This window comes from Dipodomys ordii, unplaced genomic scaffold (assembly GCF_000151885.1).
Source record: "Dipodomys ordii isolate 6190 unplaced genomic scaffold, Dord_2.0 Scaffold67, whole genome shotgun sequence".
NCBI lineage: Eukaryota > Metazoa > Chordata > Mammalia > Rodentia > Heteromyidae > Dipodomys > Dipodomys ordii.
In genome coordinates this window covers 308,483-326,105 of record NW_012267283.1, presented here as the reverse complement: position 1 = coordinate 326,105, position 17,623 = coordinate 308,483, and the positions used below count along the sequence as shown (strand labels likewise).

General features: G+C 39.6%; 1 protein-coding gene across 3 annotated transcripts in view; it reads left to right on the top strand.

The window, feature by feature from the left end:
- The window catches only part of Kiaa1958 (KIAA1958 ortholog), a 121,936-nt gene extending 113,785 nt beyond the window's left edge, over positions 1–8,151 (top strand). For 2 of the 3 annotated variants that reach the window (XM_013023212.1, XM_013023211.1), the window contains exons 3-4: positions 851–1,023; positions 6,504–8,151. In XM_013023212.1, the coding sequence (XP_012878666.1) occupies positions 851–1,023; positions 6,504–7,310 (980 nt within the window). In that variant the 3' untranslated portion in view covers positions 7,311–8,151. The remainder of the gene's footprint in view (positions 1–850; positions 1,024–6,503) is intronic. The other variant, XM_013023213.1, reaches the window with a different exon arrangement.
- The last annotated feature ends 9,472 nt before the right edge of the window (positions 8,152–17,623 follow it).

The following is a 17,623-nucleotide window of genomic DNA, read 5'->3' as shown; positions in this document are numbered from 1 at the left end:
AACTTGCAGGTCATCATGAAATGGCATGTAGTATTTATTTTGCTATTTCTCAGAAGCCTAGTCAGTTTCTGTTTGAGTATGTATTCCAGAGATTATCAGAATGTTAAAGTATAGGCTGGCAGTGTTTTCACGTTGAGGTGGTCTACATTGATTTTTTTCTTTTCTATCAAACATGAAAGATTTGGGGTAAAATTAGGTTTGGATTCAACAGATCACAGAGCACAAAGAAATACTAAAGTGTAAGCACTGGCTATGAATGGTTTGGTTTTTGGTAGTTTAGAATATGCTCTCTTTCCCTGTCACTTGACTGTCCATTTTGATTGGAAACTAGTTGATAAGTCATACAGAGCAAATTATCTGTCTTTATTAATTTCTGAAAAGAATTAAGCAAACGTGCTAACACCATTAGCTTCAAGGCTGATGATGGCAGCACACCAGTCATTTTGAGACTGTATATTACAGATGACAACTCTTCTCTGTACTAAGGTCATTTTTTCCTTCTCTTTCTTTCTCTTTTCTCCATCTGTACTTCCCCCTCTTATCCTTCATATTCCATTTAATTGTGTTGTTCCCGCTGGTGAAAACTTAAAATATAACTTTTTCCAGCATTAACTTTCCTCCTATTATTGAAATGCTTGTGTTAGTATATGTGTAAAATAATTGGGATTAAGTGAAAGATTACTGCATCAGTTCCCTTTTTTCCTGCTTTATTATATATAGAGAGAATTCATATATATTTGATAGAAAATATCTTTTAATAGGCTTTGTGATTTAACATGATCCCAAGCTGTAATTCTCCAAAAGAGGGAATGGAAAATCATTTTAATGCTTTTATTGTTTTTGTTTCTAGCTTATTCTACTAAGCTCAACAAATTTCCTGTATTTAATATTAACGATGAATTGAATGATCTGTGTACCAGTGCAGTAAGCCCAAACACCACCAAAGCCACACGGTATGCCTTGAATGTGTGGCGATATTGGTGCATGACCAACGGGCTCAAAGATCACACAGACATCACCAAGGTAAGGGATCCTGGGTTTATTTCTTCTTCCTGCCAACTTCACTGACCTTTCTGGTGCCTGACACTATGCTAAGCATTGTAGGAAACAGAACAGTTGCTTTCTGACTGGGGAAACTGAAAGAACAATTGTAATGCAAAGAAAAATGTCTACAGTACAAAAGCAGACTTTAGAAAGTTTATAGACCAGAATTATTTATAGACCAGAAATATTCAGAGAGTTACATTTCATTTTGATGATACTAGAGAGATTTAATCTTTAAGCCATATTTTGATGGAGAGGTAGGATTTCAGTAGAATTAGAGGAGGACAGCAGACTTTAAGACTGTATGATATGGGGAAGAGTAAAATTTCAAGGAAAAGAACTACATACAACTGAGAGTGTGTATAAGGAGACTATAAACCAGATTTTTATAATTTTTCCCTGCTAAAGTAAGAGTCTTAGAAACTTGGGAAATCACTGAAGTTTCCTGTTTTTGCTTCAAGCATCTTAATGTTAGGCAAAAGAGAGGAACCATTAAAGTTTGTTTGTTTGCTTTTTTTTTTTTGAGCAGGAAGGATAAAAATGAAAGTGATATTTCAGGGGAAAAAGGGAACGAACAAAAAGTTATTTAATATCTTTGGTCTTCATTTTCTATCTTTGAAAAGTGAGCTCACTGGGCGCCAGTGGCTCACACCTGTAATCCTAGCTACTCAGGAGGCTGGGATCTGAGGATAGTGGTTCAAAGCCAGCCCAGGCAGGAAAGACCGTGAGACTCCTATTTCCAATAAACCACTAGAAAACCGGAAGTGGCACTGTAGCTCAAGTGGTAGAGTGCTTGCCTTGAGCTGAAGAGCTGAGGGACAGCGCCCAGGCCCAGAGTTCAAACCCCATGACTGACCAAAAAAAAAAAAAAGTGAGCTCTTAAGATCTCTCTAGTGGCTGGGAAGGTGGCTCAGTGGTAGAGCACTTGCTTTGCATGCATGAAGCCCTGAGTTCGATTCCTCAGCACCATATAAGCAGAAAAAGCCAGAAGTGGCTTTATGGCTCAAGTGATAGGGTGCTAGCCCTGAGCTGAAGAGCTGAGGGACAGTGTCTAGGCCCAGAGTTAAAGCCCCATGACCCACAAAAAAAAATTTTTTTAACTAAAAAAAAAGGTATCTTCTAACTTGAAATACTTGAGATTTGTAAATGGTAGGAAAAAAATCTTGAAACATTGTAGAGACAGAACTAAAGGCTAATGTGTTTTGATTTGCACATACTGAGTATAAGCAGAGTCAGAATTCAGTTTCCTGAATAGTTACAATTATAGGTATGAACCACCAGCACCCAGCTCCATTTTCTATTTATTAAAAAAAAAAGCTGGAATTTTGATAGGGTTTTTAATCTGTAGATAATGTGGGCCATTATTACCATTTTAGCAATAGTAGGTCTTTCAGTCCATGAACAAAAATTGTTTTTGTTTTCTGTTTGAAGCAGTAAGGTTAAAAAGTAATGTTTTCCTAAAGCTGAGGAGTTGGCTCAAGAGGTAAGGTGCCTACCTAGCAAGTTCAAGATCCTGAGTTCAAACCTCAGTACCACAGACACAGACACACAGACACACACACACACACACACACACACACACACACACACACACACACACACTACCTGCTTCAGAGTTAAGCATGGAGAGAAATTTCTTTAATCCCAGCACTGAGATGATAGAGGCAGGAGGACTCGGAGTTCAAGGCCAAGTTGGACTACTTAGAAAAACCCTATCTATCTGGGCACTGGTGGCTCACACCTAAAATTCTGAGAATTGTGGTTCAAAGGCAGCCCGGGCAGGAAAGGCCGTGAAAGTTTTATCTCCAGTAAACCACCAGAAAACCAGAAGTGGTGCTGTGGCTCAAGTGGTAAAGTGTTAGCTAGCCTTGAGCTGAATTGCTGAGGAATAGCACTCAGGCCCAGAGTTCAAGCCCATGGCTGACAAAAAATAAATGAAAGCAGGAAAGCAAGAAAGAAAGACTCTGTTTTTATCTTAAAAAAAAAAAAAAGCCAAAACTGCTGAGCACCATTTATGTAGAAACTGTGGTGCTATGTGGTTATTAGAGCAACCATCACATCAAATATAGTGGATAACCTATTGGTGAATGGTTTGGGTAAAGCATGGGCCAATCAAAGTCTTCTTCAAGTTTTTTTTCCTACAAACAACAAAAAAAGAGTTGCCTGAAGATATAAACCTTAAGGAATGCTGTGTTTGCAGCTCTGTGGAGACAGCCAGTCTGTACACAGATGAGACTTAGCAGGAGTCCTGCTGGCCTAGAGTCTCCTATTTCTAATATCCCTTTGTACCCAGGCTTGTTCAAGTTTCTTGCAACCAAGAGTCCTAATTATATGAAGAGAGGTTACCCTGAGAAGTCAAGAGTTGCAGGTGATACTGTATATACCCAAGCCAGCTGAGTTTGAGTGTAATAGTTGTTGAAAATTGTTTTAATTGCTTATTTTGATTCTTATATTTTGGGTACAACTACCCTAGGTTTTCTAGTAGCTTATCAACTGAGTATGTTCTACTTCCCTAGAGAAACAGATTACCAGTATTTTGTCTTTTTCCTTTATATGGGTAAGCATATATACATATGTGTGCATGCATGGGTGTGACATGTAGTGGAGAGGTGGGGGGATTTCTTTCTTTTGGCTTACCTCCCTGCTGAAAACCTCCAGAACAGTATAGTGTAAGAACAGTGATACTCAATGTGCTCATCCTGCCCCATAGATCCTAATATTTTCATTGTGGTTATCAATTTTGTAGTTCTTGCCTACAAAATACTTCTAACTTCTCTTTCTTGGAGGTATTCTGATCTTTTCATTGTTGCCACATTTGGCAATATGTGCATTTGCTTTAAAGAAAGGTAATGTAAGTTAGGTTATACATATGCTGTAAGTATTCCCTAGGATAATCCTAAGATTGCTTATTATATACTTTCTTTCCTCCTTTCTTCTCTTTCTGTCAGCCTTCCTAGAAGTTTGTCAACTTTATAGATCTTTTCAAAGATGGCATTTTCTTTATCTGACCCAATTTTTATTTTTCCCACTTCACTGATTTATATATCTGTTTCTGTTGGCTTACTCTACTATTTTTGAATTTGGTTTGTCTAGTTTGTTGATTGAGAATAAAATTTGCTAACAAAGTCATTCTAGACTACATTATTGGAATGAATTAGCAGTATTTCATGCATTTTGATATATAATGTTTTAGCTTGGTTAATTTTTAATACGTTTTTATTGGAAAAAATACTGTACAGAGGGGTGCAGTTACATGAGTACATGAGCAATATAATGAGTACATTTCCTATCAAGCATTGTTACCTCCTCCTTTGTTTTTCCCCTACCATCCCTTCCCTCCTACCTCCACAACTACACTCCCCTGACTCCTGCCTAAATTGTAAAGTTCATTTTTCAACAGTGTCTTGTACATTTCATTGTTACAATGGATCAACCTGTATCCCTATTTAAGCATTTTGTTTTAGCTTAGTTCATTTTAAATCAGCAATTTGCTTTTATTTTTCTCTAACCTGAGGGCTATAGGAAAAGTAAATGTTAACTGTACAGTTTCTACACTGACCATTTTTATAGTGACTTTCTTTTTTTAAAAATGTTTATTATTATTATAAAGATAATGTGCAGAGAGGTTACAGTACAGCTACATACGGCAGGTAAAGAATACATTTTTTTTTAATTTTGTTGGTCATGGGGCTTGAACTCTGGGCCTGGGTGCTGTCTCTCAGCTCTACCACTTGAGCCACAGCGCCACTTCTGGCTTTTACTGTTACATGGTGCTGAGGAATTGAACCCAGGTTCTCATGCATGCAAGGCAAACACTCTACCACTGAGCCACCTTCCCAGCCCAAGAATACATTTCTTTTTAGACAATGTCACCCCTTCCTTGTACTCGCCCTATTGTGACTTTCTTCCTTTCTTTTTTCTTTTTGTCAGTAGTGGGGCTTGAACTCAGAGCCTGGACACTGTCCCTGAGCTCTTTTGACAAGGCTATTGCTCTACCACTTTGAGCCATAGCTCCACTTCTGGCTTTTGAGTTAATTGGAGTTTAGAGCCTCACAGGAACTTTTCTGCCCTGCCTGGCCTTGAACCACAAGTCTCAGATCTCAGCCTCCTGAGTAGCTAGGATTATAGGCATGAACTGCCAGTGCTCAGCTTTTGTGACTCTTTTCAGCCTGACCTAACTGAGCAAAACCTACTTTGCTATTTTTTAAGTACATCCTGAACACAAAGCGAAGCTTCCTTCTCTACCTATTATACTCATGTATAGAGCTCTGTCAATAGAGTCATTAAGTTTTTCTTTTTAACACATATTATTATTGAACTCCTATGGGTTATTAAGCTGATGATAATTTTAGGAGCTACTTGGAAGTTCAAGTGAAAATTCCAGGATCATTAATTAGATGCAAGGTGGCCCAATCAGTTATCTTCTACTACAGCCCAGGCTTAATAAAACAGGACCAGAAAGTGTGTACAGATTGCAAGGAAATTAATGATGGGGTGATTCAGAGTTTAAGTTTATGGTTTAGGAATCCTTTAGTGAAAGAACTGAATTTTATTAAGGGAGAAGGAAACAATTGATTTGCAAGCAAAGAGAAGAAAGAACCTTTCAGAGAGAAATAGTGAAAATTACAAAAAGCTAATAAAGCTGAGCTCTAGTGGCTCAGGACTATAATCCTAGCTACTCAGGAGGCTGAGATCTGAGGATTGTGGTTCAAAGCCACCAGTTAGGAAAGCCAGAAGTGGAGCTGTGGCTCAAGTGGTAAAGCACTAGGTTTGACCAGAAAAGCAGAGAGGCAGCACTCAGGCCCTGAGTTCAAGCCCCAGGACCAGCACACACATACACACATACACACAGCCAATAATAACAGTAATTTATGTGTATGTGCGTGTATATATATATATATATATATATGTATGTATGTATGAATTTGCAAAAACATGCGTGTATATGTGTACAGTAGGTATGTGTCCACCAGTATTTACAAGTCTTTTATACTCTTCAGCTCAAGGCAAGTGCTTTACCACTGGAGCCACAGCACCGCTTCTGGTTTTCTGGTGGTTTATTGGAGATAAGAGTTTCCTGGACTTTCCTGCCCAGGCTGGCTTTGAACCATGATCCTCAGATCTCAGCCTCCTGAGTAGCTAGGATTACAGGCTTGAGCCACCAGCACCCAGTCAGTAATACTTTTTAGCATTACTTAAATCCTTTGGGAAGATATATCTATTCCTATGGCCTATCTCAGAGATGGAAACACTGAGGTTAAAAGACATTAGAGAGAACCAAGTAGAACCTAGATCTTCCAGCTTCCTTCTGCTTTATGATGGTAAGGGCTCAATCTCCTAGAAGCCAAACATGTGCTATTGTAGTACAGTCTCTGGTGAGGAGTAGGAAGAAGGAGGAGGAGAGGTCTGGTTATTGGGGTGTCCTCAAATGTATAACCTCAGTGTTTGTCTCATTTGAGATCCCTGCAGTGAAGTTGAATGAGCTGCTTGAGAATTTTTATGTCACCGTCAAGAAGAGTGATGGCTCTGACTTCCTGGCTACCTCGCTCCATGCCATTCGCCGAGGCCTGGACCGCATCCTGAAGAACGCAGGGGTGGGCTTCTCCATCACCAGCAGTACCTTCAGCTCATCTACCAAGAAGCTCAAGGAGAAGCTGTGGGTGCTGAGTAAGGCAGGGATGTCTGGTGCCCGCTCCCGCAATATTGTTTACTTTTCCCTTTCTGACGAGGAGGAGATGTGGCAGGCTGGATGTCTAGGAGATACCAGCCCCATCACTCTCCTGTCCACTGTAGTCAAGTACAACAGCCAGTACCTGAACATGCGGACACTGCAGGAGCATGCTGATCTCATGTACGGTGATATCGAGCTGCTCAAAGACCCACAAAACCAGCCCTACTTTGCTCGGACCGACAGTGTCAAGCGAGAGAGCCGGAGCACTTCTACCCGAGTATGTCATGGGAAAATCTACCATGAGCATTCCAGGGGACACAAACAGTGCCCTTACTGCCTCCTCTACAAGTACATGTACATCCATCGACCACCCACCCAAATGGAGGCCAAGTCCCCTTTCTACCTTACTGCCAGGAAGGAGGCCACAGACATGGGCAGTGTGTGGTATGAGGAGCAGAGGATGGGACTGCGGTCCCTTCGGGGGATTGTCCCCAATTTAGCCAAGAAAGTCAAGCTGGACAACTGTGAGAACTTCACCTTCGTCTCCTTTACTCAGGTCTCCAGGAGGCTTGGCTCCCACAGCTGCTGCCAGTGAACCCTCTCTCCACGGATCCAGGCCATTGCCCTGCTCCCCTCCCAGCAAGAGCTCCTCCAGGCTGCCAAAACCAGGCTCAGCAGCAAGGCAGAGTCCTCCGGAGTCAGAAGCTGACCCTGGCGTGCCCTTTCCATTCCCTGAAGCCTGCTATTCCTCTAACTCGGAGTTTGTTGTTTTTACTTTTTGGGGTTTTTTTTACATGAAAGGAGATGGATTTGAATAATTGGGATGTTTTATCCAGGTGTGCTTCACCTTTGTTAAATCACAGAACCTAGATTCTATGAGAATTTATTTCTATCACTATTATCTATAAGAGTGAGGGAATTCATTTTATCTAGTGCCTTTTTAGCACAGGTTTTCTGCAAAAAGAGAAAGGAAACAGTTTCAGTAGTCATCAAAAAAAAAAAAAAATCCCAGTAGCCAGTAGCATTAGAATGTTTTGAGGACTATACGCTTCGTTGAGTTAACTCACAATAAGGAACTGGAGAGAGGAGAGAGAGACAGACGTGTTAGAGGAAATTGCACTGGACACTCCTGTACATTTTCTTGGTGGATAGCACGGTCCTGCAGGGCAGGACCTTGAGCCTCAGCCAGAGAGGCAGGCTCCTCACTTTAGCAGGAAGATCATCTCTGCTGTGAGTGGAGAGAATTTTAGAAAAGAACAAGACGAATGTTTGTGAGAACAAGCTTCCCAGTTAACTAGTTTGTACTATGAGAGGAATTCTTGTAGGGAAAGAAAAGGGCTTGGAAAAGCCACCTGTGATCCAAATGTGAAAACCTGAAGCAGAAGTGCCTACGTCTGTCTTAGTTCTCAGCACCACATGACAGCACTTTTCATTTGAACGTGTTGGGAGTTTGTTTGTTCTTCCTGTCATACAGTTGTTTATTTGGCATACAGCACATAAAGGATAAATAATAATGTTCAGGCTTTCCTAGGAAAACCCCATAAAACACAATACAAAGGAAATAAATCCTCAAATGCATTTGATAAAGAGCTTTGAGATATTTTTATCCAAGTCTGACTGTTTCAGTCACCACAGATGTCATTATTTTAGGTTGGTACCAGTGCTTGGGACAGTATGATTCAGGCAACCTACCAAGTAAACAAACCTAGCATTAAGGATGTAAGTTGCAAAACCAAACCATCATGACAGGTTGTTCGTGCAGTTTAAAATCATTTCACTCAGGTAAAACATCCTGACCACATGTTACTTAAATACTCACAGAATCTTCCAAAAACTGTTCAGTAGTTATTAGAAATACAACAATAAGTGAAAAAGGAGCCCTAAGATTGCTAATCAATAATAATTTCTAGTATCTTTATCATATATTGGAGGAAAGACTGAACCTTTACGTTCCTGGGAATGCTTTCTAATCTCAAATTAAAATGCAATTTAAATTCATTTTGCAGGGGTTTAAAAAATAGTTGTACTTCTTTTTCAAAGCATTATTTTAGCACTTAATTCCTTCTAAATAATTTGCTGATCATTGAAATATGTGACACTTTGCCAGAGAAGACTCAACCAATGCTGCCTTAAGGTCTAATGTCGTTCACTTTCTAGTTACTACACATTTATAATTTTATTTACTAGTTGATCTTTTCTGAGTAGAAATTACTTTGGTAAACCTCCATCTGTATATAAAAAGTAATAATAATCAGTGTTACAACTTAATATTGCATACTATTCTGTTGTGGGTTTTTTGTAGTGATTTTTAAGGGTTTAAGAAAACTTGATATAAAATATTAAGTATTTTAGTTTGCTAAACATCCAAAGGATATTTTGTTTGTGGAAAGTCAATGGTCATTTTCTTGTCAGTCTACTCTTAGACTGAAATGTGATCTGTATTAACTATAAGCAGAGCCTGCAGCCTCATTAAATAAAGCCTCCACTTTTGTTTTAAACAGATTCAGGAGGAAACTGCCATTAGAAATCACTGGAATCAGATGTTAGTGTTTTTAAAAGTAGCAATAACTGATGCAGAAGTTGTAGTTTCAGTGTTCATTGTGGCTTTTCATTAACTGTATAACCATCTCTGCATGGAATTTGTTACCTGTCACCTATTTGATGTATTTTACATCTCCAGAGTTCTGAAGTGAATGATGACACTAAAAACTCAGGAGAGCAGATCTTCAGTAACACCTGATAGAGTAAAAATGGTTTCTCGGCATCCTAAATGCCACTCGGCACATGCCTCCTTGAGGAATTGGAGTGAAGAAGTAGGCTCCTCAAGAACTACATGTGCACTTATTGTATTAAGAACTTGTGCAAATATGTGTGTGCAAGTATAGACACACTTGTAAAATCAACATCTGATAAATCCTGTTAAACCTGTTAACATGGCACAACACTGCCCGTGTATATGACTATGCCTATCTTCAGAGGCATTGTGTATTGTTTTGTTTTGAGACAGGATCTTGTAGGGTAGCCCATGCTGGCCTCAAACGCTCAGTCCTCCTGCCTCAGTGCCAGGATTACAGGTGTGTACCATCATACCTGCTTTCAGAGGCTCTTAAGAAGATCCAGAACACCTCATCCTCGCTGGGGCTCAGATGAGGCTGTGGTTCTAGCTTTCCTGTCAACTTTGTGCCATCCTCATGGGAGAGACCTGCTCTAGGCCTAAGCAAGAGAAACAAGAACTGAAAGGGAAGGAAGAGGGAAGGTAAGAGAATGTTTTTTCACTTACCTTTGTGTTTTTGTGCTCCACATTTGGGATGAGTATCAAAGATTTGCAAGGTAGGCCTGGGGGGTTACTCGGCGGTAGATAGCTCCTAGCATATGCCAGGAAACAAGATGAATTTGTTTGATCTTCAGCACAAAAAAGAAAGAAGGAAACACAAATTCACCTACTCATTCAGAAATGGAGGTGCTATAGATGTTCAGAGAGGACCTATGGCATCTTTGGGGAGCTTACCCCTGCAGCACTTTCTGTAGCTGTTCTAGAAGGAGCTCTGGGTACCCCACAACCCAGCAGGCTTCCCATCAGAGAGTGTAGTTAGACAGACTTGTCCAACTTGATGGGTGTGAACCAATTAAATATCAACAGTGAGGCTGTTACCAGGGATATCTTACCTGGATAGTACATGTTAGCCTTTTTGATATAACTTTTGCTAATAATTAATACCAATCTGCATTATACCACCTATTGCTTTCATTATGCAGATTCTCCCTCACCAAACTTACACTTGAAAAGAAAACTAAATCCATTAATCTGGTCAAGTTAACACATTTATGCCATGGGTTAATTCTACCTCCAGTACAACTAAGCTCTATTACCTCACATCTAGGTAAAAATAAATGAAGGAAGATCAGAAGCCTTGAAGAGGCCTTACAGAGGTTTTCCCACTGTTTAGTGTTTGGGGGGGGGGGAAGGAATATTATGGAAGTATCTAACCAAAGCTATGGGAAAAATCCCAGCTTTCCTTGAATTGTATCCTGCATTCGTCTGTCCTGACAGATAAAATGTTTGAAGAAATTTGACATTGCGACTTTCATTTTTTTTCTAAGTTCAGTCTTATGAAAAGCATTAAGCTCTATCTGGCATGCTCGTAGACATAGTTATTAAGAGAATCTGGACCCAGTAATGTTCCTATAGAAAGGAAAGCCTTGTGCTGTCAGATTAGTCAGAAGTTCCCAGATGCAGGATCACGCTTATGCAGCTCTCAAGGTTATATAGTTAAGAAGGGGCCAAGCCAGGATACAAAATTCCTAATTCTTCAAGGTCAGATACCGGGAAGACTTCCTAAGAAATCAGATTTACCTTGTTCTTATCTTGATGAGATTTATCAAATTTCACAACTTCTGAAATGATTTTGCTATCTCTAGACAGCAGAATGTTGATTTTTTTTTCTCAGTTGAGGCTAACAGTGGCCACCTTGTTACTACTTATATAAAGAGAATGCTTAAATATTATCCTTATGAAACATTCAGCACTTTGTTGTTTTTCTGAGATATGGCTTGCTAAAATTTTTTTGAGCTAGTAATGAATAAAAACAATGAAGACCTCAAAAAAGAGTTACCTCATTTTCTCTAGATGAGCTCCTACGAGTCTCAGTTAAGGTCTATACATACTAAGAAGCTATTAATAGACAGCTCTAAACATAATAAATTAAGTTTCAAATTTGTGTATATCTTTCAATTATTTTGCTTTGGGTATAAGTGTTTTAAAGGACAGTTAAGAACATTGTTCAGGAAGAGTTGTTAGATAAAAGAATTTTGTGTATTTTTCATATAAATGAGTCAATTAAGACATTTCCTGGGATGGATTGGTGGTGTCCTACAAATGTACCCCCTTTCTGAAAGAGGAGGCCCTATGGAGGATGAAAATTAAACTACATTTATGGAAATTTCCTGCATCTGACCTCTAAAACCATTCTGCAGGCAAAGTTTTCCCACTATTATGATGATTTTGAGCAATCCAGATGCCCTTGCATAGTTGTTGAGCAGAATCAGATTGTTACACTCAATTAAAGTGCTTTATTTATATAATACAGCTCATATGGAAATTTAGGGCAAAACCAATACCAAAAGTTGCAGTGGGTAATATGTAGATGAATAGTTTTACTATTCATATTGATTAAATACATTTCCTCTCCTCTGCTGAGAGGAGCATGAGCTCCTAAATACCCTATGATCAGTATAACTGGTTAATTAGAACTGATTTGCTGCCAGGCACTGGTGGCTCCTGCCTATGATCCTAGCCTCTCTGAAAGCTGAGATCTGAGGATTATGGTTCAAAGCCTGGCAGGGTAGGAAAGTCTGTGATACTCTTATCTTCAATGGACCACCGGAAAACCACAAGTAGAGCTATGGCTCAAAGTGGTAGAGTCCTAGCCTTGAGCGGAAAAAGCTCAGGGACAGCACCTAAGCCCTAAGTTCAAGCCCCACAACTGGCAAAAAAAAACAAAAAGGAAGAAAGAAAGAAAGAACTTACCTGCTTATTATTATATCTGCTGATTTGCTCAAATAGAAGCTCTTAGGTCTAACACTATAGTAAGAGCTCTCTCATAACTGCTTTGCATTCTTATTTAATGTTCCTAACAGTTCTTCAAAGTACATCTAAATTATTTTTAATGAGAAACCAATGCTCAGGTAGCTAAAGTCTTACAGAGGTAGTTAGAGATCTTAAATTTGAACTGGCAGGTCTGATTGCACATCCAGTACTCCATCTATTAGAACTTTAGGCCCATAGAGGTCCTTTTAATTTGTTAAAATTTAAGAAATGGTCCTTTCTCGAGCTATATCCTCTTAGGCCTGGTATGTGTTTGTCCACCAAGTAACTTCTATTACTTGTTCTCTCCCTTAAAGAGCAGATGCTAGCCAGGTGCTGGTGGCTCCTGCCTGTAATCCTAGCTACTCAGGAGGCTAAGATCTGAGGATCATGGTTCAGAGCCAGCCCTTGAAGGAAAGTCTGTGAGACTCTTATGTCTAATAAACCACTAGAAAACCGGAAGTGGTGCTGTGGCTCAAGTGATAGAGTGCTCGCCTTGAGCTGAAGAGCACAAGGACAGCGCCCAAGCCCAGAGTTCAAGCCCCATGACCAACAACAACAACAGAAAAAGAGCAGATGCTCCTGCCAGATTAATAAAAGATTGTATCTGTTTTGACATTAGACCCACCGCTCAAAATGTGAAGGTTGGGGGCTGGCAAGGTGACTCAGTAGTAGAGTGCTTGCCTTGCATGCAGGAGGCCTTGGGTTTGATTCCTCAGCACCACATAAGCAGAAGAACCCGGAAGTGGTGCTGTGCCTCAAGTGGTAGAGTGCTATATAGTGCCTTGAGCTGAAGAGCTGAGGGACAGCGTCCAGACCCAAAGGTCAGGCCCTATGACTGACAAAAAAATAAAAATGTGAAGGTGTTTCTCCTCTGTGTCACAGTTTCATGCTCAGGTCTCTTTTGCCTGTTAATTTTGGCATCAAAAGATTTTTATGTATAATCTTTAGACTAAAGCAGTCACCTAAGTATATTTTAATATACTTATTTGGTTCATTTGTTTTTTATTCTTTCCTTTGTCAGGCGTATTTATTTTCTTGCTCAAGATGTAAAACAGTAGACTATGAGTGACTAATCCAGAATCCTCATTTCACCCACAAGGAAATTAAAGCCCAGAGATTAATTAAAATTAATTAATTAAAAGGTCAGTCAGGTAGTAAATAGTAGACTCAGGACTAGAAAACTAGTCCAAAACTGTCCTCCATGCCATAACTGGGAAGATTTGGATTTTGAAAATTAATGCACCTGGTAAACGACACCTGGCTAGCAGAAGCCCCCATTGAATTTCTCCCACCTTCCCAGAAAGCACTCCTGAAGACCTAGAAGACCAAACCCCAATTCTTGTATCTAGGATCATTTACAAGGCAGATGGAAGTGAACTGGAACAAAACTTTCCATGCCATAGCTCACTCCTTAGCTTCACAATTTTTTAATGCTATTTAGTATATGTCTTCCTTCCCAACCACTTCTGTTTTACTCTGTCTGGCTCAGTGATGGCTGACTGATGTCCTATCCAGATGCTGCAGTTGAAAGAATTTTCTAGATCTCAAGCTTCTCTTCCTTTCCTCCAACATACATCTTCATTCATCCCAGGACTTCAAAGCCTAAGAGTAAATAAAACATGAGCAGAAAGCAAAGTTGAGGTGGTACATAATGCATTCTGAGAGTTAAGCCCTCAGGTGACACAGAAGCAGTCGATGATTGGGTAGCAGTCATTGGTTCAGAGATGCAGAAAATCAGGCAACAGGATGGCAGAGGATGCTACCTCTATGTTAAATTTGGAAATATGCACATCAGCTTGGGATTTGACTGAAAAAGGAATTTTATTTTTAAAAAAGTATCTGAGGAGAGAAAAAAACACATTTAGGAATGAATTTGGGGGGAGAGGCACCAAAAAGCAGGACTAAATCAAGGATAAACACTTCCAGAAAAATCTTGAAAGGGCTGTACCACAGGAAAAAAGTTTTAGGATTCTCTTTGTCATAATTGAAAGAAGAGATTTTCTTCTTTGCAACAGTACTGTGTTATCTTGAGGAAAGGCAATAGAATCAAATGGAAACAGAAACAGGGATTTCTGGGCTGAGAAGGTGGCTCAGTGGTAGAGCGCTTGCCTTGCATGCCTGAGGCCCTGGGTTCGATTCCTCAGCACCACATAAGCAAAAAGAAAAAAGCCGGAAGTGGCGCTGTGGCTCAAGTGGTAGAGCGCTAGCCTTGAGCTGAAGAGCTGAGAGACAGCGCCCAGGCCCAGAGTTCAGGCCCCACAACCGGACCCCCCCCAAAAAAAATAACATTAAAAAAAAAGAAACAGGGATTTCTAGAAAGCAGGAAAACAGAATAACAGACTAAAACTCATACTGGAAGCAGAAAAGCACAATATTGATCTTTAAAGATATTAACTCAGTTATGTGAAGGACAAGCTTGAGATTATTCTCTTTTTAAAATAAACCATTTAAAATGGGAAAGAGAACAAATATGAAAACAGAACAGCAGGTGGCATTACTGACATTTACTTTTCTAATGCTAAGACTGTACTGAGAAAACCATTGTCAATATAAAAATAAAGTCTTTCCTGGATAAAATTAAAAGATTAAAAAGACTCCCTGTATTCCTCCTCTTCCTCCTCCTCCTCCACCACTACCATGCCAAAAACGTTAAAGAGATCAACAGCTAAGCACTTCTGGCAAGAACGATAAACTACTGTTGATAGAGAATGACACAAATGATACAGCCTTCAATCCTTCTGTACTGTATTCAGAAAATAAGTTGCTTAAGAGAAAATAAAAGAATGGCTTCAGACCTGTTCTCTGCAAACCCAAATACCAGGAAACAATAGGGAAATTTGAGGGGAAGAGTTTTGTTGGGATTATATATGGAATTATGTGTGGGCAAGTATCCAGGAAATACATATACCAGCTATGTACTATTCCTATAATAAATTGTACTGCAAATTCAAAGCCCGATTTAAGTCAAGTAAAACTAGATTAAATATACTTTCAAGGGACTGTGGAGTGTTAAATCCCACTAAAAAAAGATTTGATACTGTTAAGTAGACAGGATGGCTAGAACCCTGATTTGAAAGTACCCATATGTATGAGCTAAATAAATACAAGATATATCTAAAGATTACTGTACGATATAATCTCATGTTTCTTTTATTAAAAAATGCATAATCATTATAAGTACAAAATTGAGATCTGACTCTTAGACATAAAATATTTCTTTGGTGACTATTCATCATGAATGCCAAATTCAACTTTTAAAAATGAAATATAAATGCTTTCAATTTTCCCTTCTGCCAGTTGTAATACTGTACTTGCTTCCAGGTGAGCCACAGCTGGGGGTCCCGCATTTCTTCTTGGGTCTGATTTCCTAGGTGAGAGCTTGTTGACTGCATGCCATGTGCTATTCCACTCTCCTCAAAGTCATAACCACTGGCATACGGTTTGACAATTACAGAATCCATGTTTTACAAATCACTTGGGAAGAATGCCACTTGTTTTTGGGTGCAAATACGAAGAAAGTTGCTTAACCTATTGGGGCGGGGGAGGGGGGAAGCTGGAGAGACAATGAGGTGCTTTCCTTAACTAGAACCTGAAGTTTTATGGAGTTCTGTATAAATTCAAATACCAAGGGCTGGGTATGTAGCTCAGCGAGGGCTGGGTATGTAGCTCAGTGGTTCAGCACTTGCCTAGCCTGCACAGGGCTCTGTGGGTGTTGGCTACCCAATACCACACACACACACACACACACACACACACGTCAGATATTAAGGGAATAAAAGCAGTAAAACAAATCACTTACACACACACACACACACACACCCCAAGTCAGATATTAAGGGAATAAAAGCAGTAAAACAAATCACTTCTGGAATCCAGTGTCATTGTGAGTACTAAAACTGGGTTCTTTTGTGTTGTAATTTGCTGGCACTGGGGAAGCCTAAAAACACAGAAACATAAAAAGGCCTCATGGGTCAGCTCCTTCCCAGTATAAAAGTTTAATCGGTGCTGTCATTTTAGACTTCTCAATTAAATCTTCAACAGCACCAGCATGTTTGCTTTAAAGTTAGCAATAGAAGAGCTCATGGATTGTTTTTGTTTGCTTAGGTTTTCATTCTGACACACAGTAAAGCTTCTTGGCAAAAAGATGGAGAGGGGTTTGGATGGTTTTATTGTACTATTTTCCCCTTTTTCTCCCATCCCCAGGTGAAGGCCTTGCCTGGCACACATGGTAGTGCGTAGGGGAGCAAGTGAGAGGGAAAGCAGTTTTCATGTTTCCTGTCACAGTGTCAGTGTTGGAAGACTGTTTTTGTTTGTCTAGTCCAGCCCTTTGTAGAGAGTTAGTAGAATGTTAATAATTTGCAAGGGTCTGTGTTTAAAAAGTTGTTGCTTGGTTTGTTTTATGTACATGTAGCTTGACTGTTTAGACCCAATTTTTTTGAACAAAATAAAAATAATAATGTATATTCAGTCTGTTTTCTTAAAATAGCATGGTTATTTGAACTTAATCTGCAGTTTCTATGTCTTCTGAATGTGCTTAAGTTAGCACCACATATCTGGAAGTAATGTTTTCTTCGTATTTTGTAATGGGAGGATTAAAAAGCAGGTGCTTCTGAGCTAATGTGAAATTGTTGCTCCGACTGACTTCCTCCAGTTTGCTCGCAGATCTGCGTCTCTGGAGACTGAGTCCCCATCTGAAAAGTTCTCAGGGTGATTGTAACTGACCATTGTGTGCATGCTTTCCTTAGTGATTTTCTCCTCTTTTATTTTTACTACTTTTAGAGATATACAACAGCTAAAATAATTTATAAGAAGCAAGTTTCTTAAAAATATTTCCAATAGTGTCTAACATAGCAATGGTGAAAAGGTACAGTTTTGTTAAGAACCATTGATCCTGTTGGGTATACTGATAACACCTGTAATCCTAGCACTCATCAGCTGAGGCAGGAAAATCAAGAGGTCAAAAGCAGTTGGGGCTACTTTGTTAGATTCTATCTCAAAATAATAAATATTGAACTTAAGGGAAATTGACTGTTTTCTCATTGTTCTACTATAGCAGTATTTGTGTTTGTGTGTGTATGTGTGTGCGCACATGCACACGCATGCACACCAGTACTGGGACATGAACATAGTGCTTTGCATTCTCACTTGGCTTTTTTTGCCCAAGGCTGGTGCTCTGCCACTTGAAACACACCTCCGTTTCCTGCTTTTTGCTGGTTAATTGGAGAGAATAGTCTCAGGGTTTTCTCTGCCCAGGCTGAGTTAGAACTGAGATCTGAGCCTCCTGAGTACCTAGGATTACAGGTCTTAGCTACCAGCATCTG